Source organism: Cydia amplana, chromosome 12 (genome assembly GCF_948474715.1).
Source record: "Cydia amplana chromosome 12, ilCydAmpl1.1, whole genome shotgun sequence".
NCBI lineage: Eukaryota > Metazoa > Arthropoda > Insecta > Lepidoptera > Tortricidae > Cydia > Cydia amplana.
In genome coordinates, this window is record NC_086080.1 from 9,437,213 (window position 1) to 9,450,675 (window position 13,463).

At 40.0% G+C, this 13,463-nt stretch overlaps 1 protein-coding gene across 5 annotated transcripts in view; it reads right to left on the minus strand.

Annotated features, from left to right (window-relative positions):
* Positions 1 to 3,136: 3,136 nt before the first annotated feature.
* LOC134652974 (protein alan shepard) overlaps positions 3,137 to 13,463 on the minus strand; it is a 208,665-nt gene continuing 198,338 nt past the window's right edge. For 2 of the 5 annotated variants that reach the window (XM_063508233.1, XM_063508237.1), the window contains exons 3-10: positions 10,811 to 11,079; positions 10,079 to 10,137; positions 9,326 to 9,450; positions 6,347 to 6,541; positions 5,701 to 5,847; positions 4,660 to 4,923; positions 4,105 to 4,143; positions 3,137 to 3,964 (exon numbers count right to left, since the gene is read on the minus strand). In XM_063508233.1, the coding sequence (XP_063364303.1) occupies positions 3,833 to 3,964; positions 4,105 to 4,143; positions 4,660 to 4,923; positions 5,701 to 5,847; positions 6,347 to 6,541; positions 9,326 to 9,450; positions 10,079 to 10,137; positions 10,811 to 11,079 (1,230 nt within the window). In that variant the 3' untranslated portion in view covers positions 3,137 to 3,832. The remainder of the gene's footprint in view (positions 3,965 to 4,104; positions 4,144 to 4,659; positions 4,924 to 5,700; positions 5,848 to 6,346; positions 6,542 to 9,325; positions 9,451 to 10,078; positions 10,138 to 10,810; positions 11,080 to 13,463) is intronic. The other 3 variants (XM_063508235.1, XM_063508234.1, XM_063508236.1) reach the window with 3 other exon arrangements.

Here is a 13,463-nt window from a genome sequence, read left to right on the forward strand (position 1 = left end):
TCCCTCTGCCTATACATAACAAATGATCCGCAATCTGCAATACACCTTAAGTAAAGTACTTATCATATCACACATGTCAGAATGTTGAAGTGAGTTAACTAGGAACATCTACGATTTCATCCTCGAGTTCGATTTTACTCCATGTGTGGAAATGCAACGATTAGACAGCCACATTATCTTCTATTAGCCTTTAATACAAAACTTTTAAACGTCTTCTTTACATTAAGTCTACGTTTATGATTACGGTAAGTTCTCTATTACCTGTAAAAATATCGTGTAAAGCACAGTGACGCCACTGCAGTATGTCTCTGAACATCATTACTTTAAAGGAAGCTGAAGGCACTACCATCAAATTAAGTTATTGCTTCAATGGAAGGAAAGCATTAGAAAAATAATTTCATGCTAAAATATTCTATATATCGACGACGGGTAGTTCACAAAGGTTCTTGCCGCTATGTCATATAAAAGTAAAGGGAGTGGATCTATTCTAATAGTTTATCCATCGGGGAGACGTGGAATGAAAGTAAACCCTATATCTAGCACAGGTAAACAACCTTACGCACATTACACACCTACTTCGAAACAATCACGGTGCACGAAAATGATAACAAAATTAGGCGAATCGAGTCGGGTTATATCATATACGTTGACATCAATTTTAAATGCAAAGTTTAGCGGAAATACCTATCGGAAGACTGCAATTACAGGAAGCCACAGTGTACGTCAACACTAAACAACCCAACACACGCAACATCTACTTAACTAAGTACCACGACTCGCACGGTACTACATTGCACTTCATGGTTACTCGTCACAAGAAGTAAAGGCGGTTTTATAGTCAGTTCCATTAATTTGGCTCGATCAGAAATTATACGCACATAACACTGATCTACGGAGTATTATGGTTTGAATGTAACACTAATAAAAATCTCACTTTCCGTTAGCCTTTGTGATGTGAGTTGAGTTGTACGAACCGATATGAGGGTAGTAGCACAAAATAGATACAGTACAGAAATCAACCTACATACAAAGTGCGCTCGAGCAACGCACACATAGACACTGCTCACGGACACGATATCTCGGACCGGTTGGGACCAGTGACATAAAACGATGAATTGTCGTTTTTTAAGCTACCAGTGGTTTCAGAGAGGTAAGTATCTGCTTGTATTTCGATGGTTCGTTTTAACGTTAAACAGAACAGTTAGGTAGGTAGGTACCTATGCACCCCGCCCCGGCCACTACTAGATACGAGTGCCACTATCACGTTACTACGATAGTTTTTTGTGCATAAATCATAGTTGACAACCCTAGAGCGACCGCCGAGCGTAGGTATGAAAAGTGAAGTACATACATGTGATTGACTTCTGTACTGTATCTATTTTGTGGTAGTAGTGAGTGAGGCAGTCAGCTGTGACAGCGGCCGCGGCGCGCAGCGCGCTCCGACCGTCGCTTCGCGGAACATTACAAGTTCAGCCGTTTACAGGAAACCAGGAAACGAAACATATACAGATCTACTTATTCCTTCAAAATCTACGTAATTCATTCAAAACCTGCTGCCATCTAGTCTCTCTGTTCCTGTATTGTTTATCAAAAGTCGGAGATTACAGGTTTTGAATAAAGGGGTCACGCTTAATCGTCTGTTAAAATACAGTTAATATATCAAACATTTAACTAGTCTTCAGTCCCTGAGTTGTATAAATATTTTCCTACTTCTTACTCGACTTTAATGATTTGTATACGTTGGTTCTGATGAAACTCTTGACGTGCCAAAATAGAATTAAACAGTTGCGATATAGTAGGCTTTTACTCGTACCCATCAACAATGTATATACATATCCATGTATAATTTATATATATTCAATATAAAAATATCAAATTTTATATAAAGTCATAAAGTGTACCCAAAACCTACGTGATGGTACAAAAAGTGTTCGTTTACACCAAAACGATGTTTATACTTTGGATTTCAAATCCGATACATTTTATAATGTGGAAATCAATCGTGGAATTTTGTTTGGAGTTCTCTACTGGAATGTGCCGACCGCCTACAAAATAACAGCTACAGTTGACTTAGTAGATGATTCTCAAAAAAGGATCACTCTATCACGTAGTCGAACATGAGTTTCCGACGACGTACAAAAATGTGTATAGACGCGTAAAATGTATATATAGACTACATACAACTGCTTATTGCTAGTTCGCAGCAAGTGCAAGCGAGCTCTCGGCTCTGCCGGCCAGCGCATCAGTACGCGCGATACAGTACATATAAATTAATTCAGTCTGTTCTGGGTTTGGCAACGACGTCGTATTTGAAAAGTACGTATTTTGAATTAATATAGTTATCCTTTATACTTACTATTGTCTACGGCGAGAAATTAACAATGAAAAACTAAGCAGATCTTCTTAAATTGCTTATGATAAAAGGCGAAAAGTACACACCTAGTTGTGGCGTTGTGAACGTTGTGATGAATTAGAACCGGGTACGTAAGAGTGGGATGGTCGTCGTGCCATCCTTGTCGAGGGTTTGCCGAGTTCGAGAGGCACATAGTTTCATTAGCGTCTACTTATTACATTCTCGTATAACACAAACATCTTTAAAGTTAGGTAAGTATTGCGATCCTTGGAAGACTGCACCGGTATATGAATGTTTTAAGGTACATAATACTGTATAATAGGCAGGAATAGTGCCACTTTTAAAATAAAATATTAAAGCACCATGCCAAACACATTAATAACTGTCGAAAATGTTGATAGAGCAAATCCTACCAAGTGATTAAGGTAAATAATATTCAATATTTGAAGGAATTAAAACAGAACTAAATCCCGCGAGTGTTTGCTCTATCACAATTTCATCTCTATCCACCGTCCCGCTGCTGTCCAACCACGACTTGACATCATAAACGTTTTTTTTAACTGTATTTTATAAATACTTAGCTTGGAAGATTCTAAATCTTCGGCATTATTATCGTACAAAACCTATTCGGTGTTTCCACCCTTCTTAGCCAATACACACATAACTTTCTTTAACAATGGTACTCTTTACAATACATCGTCCGTAGACGTACTAACACTTTTGATTCCACATGATATGACCTTTTCATCCTTCTATCCAACCTCGCGCAGATATTGCTTTCTAACTGCTCCGATGTTAACGGTTACATAAACTATCCGCTAATCGCAAACAAATAATACCTCCTCGCAGTTACAAGACTCGTCATATACGGATTGCACGGTTTCTTGTGATTCTGATTTACATCCGATTTACAAACAGTCCGGCTATCTTACAAATTCAAATATGACACTGCGTTAAAAATTATGATTGTGAATAATGCCCGCCCAGAGGACATGTCTAAATTTAAAAGTTCATGAAATTATATATACTATGCTAAAATAAATACCTAACTATCTTAAATAATCTTGTCAACATGTTCAAAACCTCCGCCTAAAATCTTAAATTTGAAATTTCATAAAACAATAATAAAATTATAATGTAAAAACACATTTAAAAATTGCAGCTATATCTATACATCAAATCCTCTCGTCGAGCCGTCAAAAGACCTCATCAAAACATCACAGCGAATCGAACGATAGCACGAAGCCGAGAGGATGCCGGGCCGGGCGCCGCCACCAAATAAATACGAGAGACCGACTCCCGAGTACAAGTCGGGCTTAACAACTAGACAAAGCGCCGGCGACGCGAGTCGCGCGAGCGGAGCTTTCGATGAAGTCTATAACGGCCGCAAATTAAAACTAAAACAAATTAACATTGTAAAAAGTCACAGTTGCTTTGATTTTTGGCTCGTGTACAGCACGGATTGTCAGCATGTGGGGTCTACTTGGGCGGGTACGGCTGGTAGGCCTCGTCCGGAGACGCCGCTGTCGACGCGTGCTCGCTTTCCATCGGCATCTGGATAATGGGCGGCGTGGGGCCCGCGAAGTACTGGTACGGGTGCGACGCGAAGTACTGAAACACAACCGGCACATGTTACACACTACACGTACCATCTGCCAGACACAGCGAGTGCGAGGGTAGCGGGGGCGAGTGGGCACAGCGGGGCAAAGCATAGGATACGGCTCTGATAGCAAGTTCATATCGACACTCACGTATAATTCATTATCCGGCCTTAAGCTGTCCCAGTTTACCTGGAAAACAGAGAATTTGCGTCAGTCTCGCTTTCACTTCGACTGAATTCTCCATTCCTATATTTCGTTTTTGATATACCTATAAAATCGGCCGATGAATCGTGTGTGGCTATGTTTTTTTGTCTTAATTTTCAAAGATGCTGTGTAGTTAAATATATATTTTGAAAAATATGTGCAGTATATATTTCTAAATTCAAAGATATAATTGATTGTACCTACTTCGGTTTTAAATAGATAAAATTATATATATGTATATGATAAATGTTGACTCGATATTAAGTCCTCCTTCATTTTAACGCCGTTATACTCTACGTTGGATCGAGCATTACGATGCGGACGCCATTCAGAATCAAATGGTGAATAAAAGAATGGAGTAATTTTACTAAGCAGATACCTCTGCTAGAGATATTTCAGAAGTTAATTTAAAGACCGCGAGATCGAATCTTGCCCGAAACGTTGTTCTATCTTTTCTTTAATTTAAAATAAGGAAAAGACGTTGTAATGACATGTACTTACGTATTGGCTAGGCACAGAGTCGATGGGTATGTGCGTGGGATGCGCGGGGTGCGCGGCGTGGTGCGGCGGGTGCTGGGGCGGCAGCAGCGCGGCGTACGGCGCCAGCCAGGTGGCGGGCGTGGCGTGGTGGTGGTGGTGCAGCTGGTGCGGGTGGAACGCCGCCACCCCGTACACGCTGCCGCCGCGGTACACCCCGCACTCCCCGCCCGCGCCCGCGCTCACGTTGCCCGCGTACACGCCGCCGACCCCCATCGCCTGTAAGTACTACGTGATCAATGTTTTGGTAATCCACGGTAGTAGCAGGAGCTTTGGGCTTCATTGCCCAATTGCATTTTTTGACCGACCGGTCTGGCCTAGTGGGTAGTGACCCTGCCTGTGAAGCCGCGGTCCTGGGTTCGAATCCCAGTAAGGGCATTTATTTGTGCGATGAGTACAGATATTTATTCCTGAGTCATGGTTGTTTTATATGTATTTAAGTATTTGTATATTATATATATCGTTGTCTGAGTACCCACAACACAAGCTTTCTTGAGCTTACCGTGGGGCTTAGTCAATTTGTGTAATAATGTCCTATAATATTTATTTATTTATTATTTATTGCAACTAAATACTTTTGAAAAATGTGCCCTTTGCTTTTCAATTAAAATTTATAACCGGCTCACCGTATAAATGGACTGATAAGCGATAGGTAAATAAGCGTTATCAACTAAATCTGACACTGAGACTTTTATTAGAAAATTCCACTTTCGAATCCTAGCAGGGTCGCCATGTGACGTCAAAATACATTCGATGTGATAACAAATTCGGATTGTCCCTATACATTAAAGTATCGAATGTTCAATGGGAAAGTGTGGTGCTGTAGAATATGTAGCGCACACTGCAGGTCTCATGTGTACCGGCTGAGGTGTTGTCTAGTACCTGAGTGAGGGAGTCGTTATTGTCCCGCCACGCGCGGCCGTTGTTGCCGTCCTGCTTGTTGTAGAGCGCCTTCTTCTTGTTGCCGCCGTCTTCATGTGTACCGGCTGAGGTGTTGTCTAGTACCTGAGTGAGGGAGTCGTTGTTGTCCCGCCACGCGCGGCCGTTGTTGCCGTCCTGCTTGTTGTAGAGCGCCTTCTTCTTGTTGCCGCCGTCTGCGAACTTCACCAGGAGCGGCTCCTTGGCTCCGGGGATCGGGTTGCCGTTGAACATCTGGAAACCAGGTGGTATATTGTTACAGTTCCTTACTAAAAACCTTGGGCAAATCGCAACGGCAGCAAGAAGTTTATAAACAATGAAAAAATAAAAAAAGGTTAAACGTAATTAGACATAGTTATAAATTATTTCTTAGACAAGCATTGAAAGGCAGTTTTTTTAATAAATTCCTTGGTTGGATATTAGTATGCAGACTACTGTGATTTAATAGAAACATTTGTGTCGTTTTCAAAAGGTACCCTATTATCGCTTATATTTATATATATTATATAGGTAGGATAGGTAGATAATCTGTTTATTTATTTGCCACAATACACAAAGAATATTCAAATACAAAAAACAATCCAGAAAAAACAGAATCAAATAAGAGACAGATTTTTACAAAATAGAAAAATATGACAAAATACATATAAATACTGTTTTATACAAATAAATATTCTGTGTGCGTCGCAGCTAAACAAAAGGGTAAGTATATTGATCAAAGTCAAGTGATTACCTGTATGATCTGCTCGCACTTCTCTCTAGACTCCATGCGCGCGAAGCCGACACCTTTGCTGTGCCCATGCGTGTCGCGCAGGATCCTCGTAGACACCACCTGCCCGAACTTGGCCAGCAGCTGGTCCACGTCGTTCTCCTTGAAGTGCGGTGGCAAGTTCGCCATATACAGGTTCGTGGGGTCTTGCTCTTGTTGCTGTAAACGGAAGCCCCGAAGGGAATGTGAAGAACCTGACCGCTGGAGAGGAAATTAAGCCTGTACACACAGAATTCTAGAGGTTACGGTGGAGATTTATTTTAGATTTCAGTCACACGGATTTAACGACGTCGAGGGACACAGGGCACGAAAAATTCCGCTTGTATGTAACTATTGATCGCCCACAATTACATAGCCGTAGCAAATGCGCATCTTTATTGACTGCATGCGACAGCAGGAGGTATCAATGTAACAGAGACTTGTAGATAGTTCATGTTCAGTAGGTACGAAACTTTTCGTGCTCGGTGGCCGCACTTTACCGAGTATATGCCTCAGGCTAAACTAGGGTTACCAGATACAAATTTAGAATTTCCTGTCATATATTTGACGACGTGGGGGGGGGGGGGTCTAGCCGTTAGCGATGGCCACCCGATTGAGCCGATAGCCGCATCAACGCAGTACACGGCCCTAATTATAAAAGTGCAATTATATTATTTTGGTGAGTTAGTAGTTAAATTTAGTCCGATTAAACAAGATGTTTTACCTACATTAATTTTAATCACAAAGGCAGAGGATACTTTTTATTGTATTGTTATCTTTGCAAATGCGAATATTAGACATGATTTCGATTTCTAAAAACATGTAAAGTAAATAAAAAGGTACTTTATAAAAAAAGTATATCAATTCAAAAAAATCCTGACATTTTCGTGTTCCGTCCCCATTCCTGACAAAAGGCCAAAATTCCTGACATGTCAGGAAAATTCCTGTCATCTGGTAACCCTAGGCTAAACAGTATAAGTTTAATTTCACTGTTACGGATTTCGACGTTACACTGATAGTGAATCGCCGAAGCGATGGTCGAGAAATGATGCTCGTCTATTGAGTAATGTTACCGATGCGGGCTCAATCTAGACCGTATCCGGTGTGAATTCGATGTGAAAAGGCTTTTTCAAAGCGCGATTCCAATTACGAAAGTAGCTCTTTTGAAGCAGGGCAGATAGAATTTGCTCCGGGTTTTGCGAAACCGTAAATGTTTATTCGGATGTAAATTTCATGACCCCATAATTCCTTATGAGTAATTTTATACATCCGCTTTATAGGCAGGTTGTAAGGTGCCGTGTTGAAGGTGTTAAAACGTAGTATATCCTCCGGTGTTATACCTTAGAGACTTTATTTAATTGCTTCACTTTGGTAATTGAAAACGCGCAAGTAGATTATTTTATTGACTTTACGTTTGAGAGTTTACTCGTAATGTGATTGTAAATTGTTATTCATTATGAGTTCCTTTACGGCACCGGAGTGTTTCAAAGTGATCGAATTACAGTCAGCGGCAATGCGAATTGGAATCTACTTTCTAAATATGTAGTTGTGTTATTGTTATGTAAAGACATGAACGGCTTCCATATTTGTACAGAAACGTATATGTAATGGCGCTGACCGCATACGAACATGATACAAACTGTACATCGAGTGGACTGTACCGCACGATACTGATACTCTAAGCATTGATCGCATGTAGTCACAGTGAAGGGAAGGTTGTTCCAAGTATGTTAAAGTTAGCTTGAAGCCCGCATAGATTATCTAGACACTGAAGCCAGCGTTGACGTAAATCAGCAGATAGATCTAATATGCTATAGGAATACGTAGTCGAGATGGGCGTTAGACATCAGCAAGAGATTATGAAGCTAGTTAATTTGCATACACATATTATTGCTAGTTACATATTGTAAGCATAGAATACCCAGAGCCCAGTAGCGACATACTATTGTTAATTTTAACGCTTAAGCATACGACGTACAGAATCGAAACAATGTTTAAAATAGATTAAGAAAGCGTTAAATTGGCGTCGAAATGGCGTACCTCTGGAGGGATAAGGTAAATACTCACAACACATTAGTGTTACATGGGTCTGTTCGAAAACGCTGACTGAAACTACTCTGGTCCCCGTGCCACTGGCGGATGAATGATGGCCAGCGCACAAGGGTGACACGTTACAACTGACACATTCCAATTTACGCGCACAGTTAGGTATCTAAACACAGGGCCTACTTCATCTAGACAGTTCAACGAATCTATTGAATCAAAAAGACATAGGCATTATCTTGACTTTTACAGTTACACTATTCACCTTGATTAACAAGGGTAGGATGCTGCTGCTACTATGCATTTCAAATCTAGATTTTACAATAGACAAAGAACACGACTTTACTTTAAAATGCTTATATTTAAAATGGTATCAGCATTTGAAATAGACAAGGGGGAAAGTACTCACTAAAGCTATAAATAAGGGTAGACGGATCGAAGGGTCGGACCAATGCTGCAGTCTTAGGTTTGATTAGTCAGGATGCGGGAACACAGATTAAATAATACTACAAGCGATACGCCACTCTTAAGCAGGAACGGGATCATTCATTAATGGTATCATTCATTATAATTCTATTGATGTTTCTATTGTCCTCGTATAATAACAGTTCTCCAGTTGGAAGTAGGTATAATAAAAAAACGTTTTAACGGTACAATATTAAGGGCAAATTTTGCATACCGCGAAAATTATTAATAGAAGGTCGCGACCGACTGCGTAAAATTATAATAATCCGGGAACATAACTCATTAAGAGTGTCGTGTCCTCTATAGAATTAAACAATCTGTGAGAGGAGAGCGGAGAGAGTCGGCTAACGCTGATGAGAGAAGAAGGTACAGTCGAACGGAGCAGAAAGAAGGATGAGACAGCGGAGTAGGAGCAGGCGGTTAGTCATAATAGTATTACTTGCATGCACAACGTACACGGTTCAGTCTACGCAGGAACCAGATACCCACTTTAGCCATCTGGGCCTGAACACCTTTGGCTTGTAATCCTTTTACAGCTGCCTCCGCTGACGCGATTGTCTCAAAATCTACAAAACCGTAACCTGTGGAAACAAAAGTGAAATATTTCTATAGTAAATGGCCTGCGCACAAAACTTATCAACATTATATTGACAGTGAATCATGCGTGGTTATCATAGGTATGTAAGGTATTAAATATATGAAATATGCAACCTATGATTATGTAACTAATAACATTAATTGCCTACTCGTAAGTAGCGGAATGAAAATGCAATTGTCAAATCGAGGTGAGAGTAAAACATCTTGTGCGTTGAACGTAATCTGTATCCATCTGTGCTTTGTGCATTATAGAATAAAGATGATGAACTACAAATAAAATAACACGTATGTGAAATAAACATATCATAGTATGAGAACATTATAAATATGAATCAAATTGAAACTAGTGTTCGTGCATATATTGGAAAAAAGTCTCACCATAGATGGCTTAGGTTAATGAGGGTATATGGTATTCTAGAAAATAATATTATATTAAATAATTCAATCACGAATAGTTCCCTTGATGCACAATCTATTAATTTTAATATATAGAAAGATATAATTTATATACATACGTGAAATAACTATGCACAGACTTTTACAATAAGTACGTATAATAATTCATAGACTATGATAGTGTAAGGAAAAACGTACGGAATGAATGTTGTTTACCTTTACATTTATTCGTATTTTTATCCAATATTGCTTTAGTCGAGATTATGTTACCATACCTGAAAAGAGAGTCAACATTTAGGGTTTGTTTAAGTAATACGATAAATAATCAAAAATCCCTCGTTGAAAAGAGATATTAATTATTGCAGAGGGGCGAATGCCGACGCTAATCCAGAATTAGTGAAGCTTTAAATTTTAAAATACGGCGTAGGTAGAGCAATCCACTTGGACTAGGACCTACAGGAAAATGCTTAATTACGACATGTGAATGACAAATTAAATAGGTATGTCATTTGTTTTGGATTTTTGTAGACTTTTAGATACATTTATATAATAAATAATGGCGACTGGTAGCATGGTAGCTGCTCTTACCTAACCATTTTATAATTCAAAATACAGAATTTTTATCTGGATTTCTCACATTTCACAATGCATAACAATAAATGCCTCCCGCCAGACGACGAGGGCGGACGGAAGGACGACAATAAAGCTGACGCGCGCGACATAAAAGTGTGCACAGTCAGGAACATCCAGCGCGCCAGATTTCTGTCGGATGTCCGAAGGCTCAATGTTACGTCCACGGCTTACCTCCGATAGTTTGCACAGTTCAGTGTATATTCATTATCTAGATACCTATAAGTCGCGGCTGTGAGCCGCGTCCGTCAGCCGCGTCCGATAATTTGTATCCAGCTTAACTATCACTAAATAACTCGCTTATGGTATCATGCTTACATCTGGCACATTTGGACTAGGTCCTTATCGGTGGTGTTCTGGCTGAGGCCGCGTATATAGAGGTTGGTGCGGCTGAGCTGCTCGCCAGCGGCGCCGGTGGTGGAGGCCGACGACGCCGGCGGCGGCGGCGCCGTGCTCAGGCTGGTGGAGCGCGTGCCGCCCGCCGACCCCGTGTTCGAGGAGGACGAGGACGCCGTGTTGGCCGGCGACGACGCCGTCGGAACCCGCGCGCCCGTCGCGCACCCGCCGCCTATCGACGCACCCGTGTACTGGAACAAATAGATTCTATCATGACGAATATATCAGTGTGGGGACTTAACACCCATAAATCGTTTCCTTTATTCCATGAAAGGATGTCTAATGCGTCCATTAGTGGAAATTGAAAGCATAAACATAATCTGAAACTATACCCAGAATTAAAAACGCCCCCTTACATATTGATTAAGAGTTTATGACATCATTGATATCTTATCATGTGCTAGCCTAACAACATAATCACAATTTAACTTTGCACATGGTAAGGTTTCACTTTTAATTATTTAAGTACACCCAGCTGCGAATGTATGGCCACTTTTTAATGAATTTCTCGCTGTACATGTGACTCTCATTGACATAGCTAAATAGCAAATAATCTGTTTCTACTGTTTTTCATAATCGCTTACATAATTAGGTAATTCCACTCCTCTGAAACCTTTTCTGTAAAAAGGTAAGTACTCAATTTTCGCCTGTAACCATGCCTCATTCTTTCAAAACAAATACCTACCACTGTTACTTCAGGCCTGTATCCTGGATATGTTTACTTAGGTAGGTAAATGTTTTTCTACAAATCAACCCCTCTTTTCGATTCGATCCTCCGCCTATTACTGAAGTTTTCACTCATCATATTACTTTAACAACTTTTATCAAGCAGAGAGTCCTCCAAGTTTTGTAAAAGTCCACTTCAAGTTTCCTATGGATTTTTCTCTAGATAAACAAACTCATATATGTAGTTGGAACGACTATCCCTAACAGGAATGAGTGTTAATAATGTCCTCATCCCGACTCGAGTCGCGGAACGATCCGGACGAGGCGATTTCATTGAAAATAACTGCTCTCTCCGAGACGTGTTAAGACGTGGCCTATTAGTTATTCAGCCGCGGTAATGAATAGGGTGGAGTAATGAGCGAATACCGATTCCGAGCACGCACCCTTAATCGACTCGCATGCTGTCGAACGACTCGTACGATCTAGACTCGGCCCGGCGGGGGCCAGTCAGATCAACAAACACCGTGTAACTGTATTGATGAAGTACATCTTGATAAAAACACATATCCACGTAGCAAAGGAAAACGTTTTTGCTGTGTTCTTGTCCGAATTTTTATGCCAATTGAATGGGTAAGGAAATTATTGTGACTAAGAAGAGAAACAAAAACTATACAGATTACCGTAAAATGGGGTGAGTAGGGTTCGCGGGGAGAGTTGGGTTATGGATGGGGAGAGAAGGTATGAAAGGGGGGTGAGATGAGATTTTAAGGCTACTGCTACAAAAATAATGTTTTCCAATTTAAAATGGAGCTATAGTAATACTCATAATAAAAAAAAACGATCCAACAATCTTCCAAAATCACCTTTGTATGAAATCCATCTCACCCCAATTACGAGGGACTACGGGGTGAGGTGGGATTTTCTGTTTATCGTCAAAGTTATGAAATGGAACTACCCAAAATAAAATAAAACTTAAAATACAAACTTCCGGAACACTTATTTTTTTTTTATTATTGAAAATTTACATAAAAATACAGTATTTTAGTACCTTAATCTAATGTTTCCCCAAACTGTGAGACAGTTTGTTGGCGGTGCGCTCTAGAGTAATCTTAAGCTAAATTAGGTACACTAATTAATAACAAGTTAAGTTAGCATTAGGAACATAAATTTACTTATATGTATGTATCTTAAATCTATCTTGCGGGACAGCATCACACACACCACCATTATTATATACACCATTCAGTTTGCATATGTAAAAATAAAATGTTATCGAGGTTTGACTGTCAGTTTTGCCTCTACTCACCCCATTTTATGGTACTAGAAGAGTTTTTGTACACTTCTGTTTATGTTAGATTTAATGTTCGTCTTACTTTATGGATGACGGTTGTTTAATAAGTCAAAATATCGTGGTCAGCTCCTGCTAGCTATGTAATTATTTTAATTGGTACTCCTGTTACAAGTCACATACAAATATGACATTATCCTGCGGTCTAGTTATGTAGATTAAATAAAGGGTGTCGCGTTTCTCTACTCAGGGTAAAATTGTATTTTAATATGTATTATTAATAATAATACGTCCCACTGCTGGGCACAGGCCGCCTCTCATGCGCGAGAGGGCTTGGGCTATAGTCCCCACGCTAGCCCAATGCAGATTAGGGACCTCACATACACCTTTGAATTTCTTCGCAGATGTATGCAGGTTTCCTCACGATGTTTTCCTTCACCGAAAAGCTAGTGGTAAATATCAAATTATATTTCGCACATAAGTTCCGAATAACTCATTGGTACGAGCCAGGATTTGAACATGTATTATTAATACGCTTATTTTATCTGTATGGTAGTTTCACATAAGTCGCACGTGCATATAACTAAATTTCATTGGAATTACATATATTGTCTTTATTAT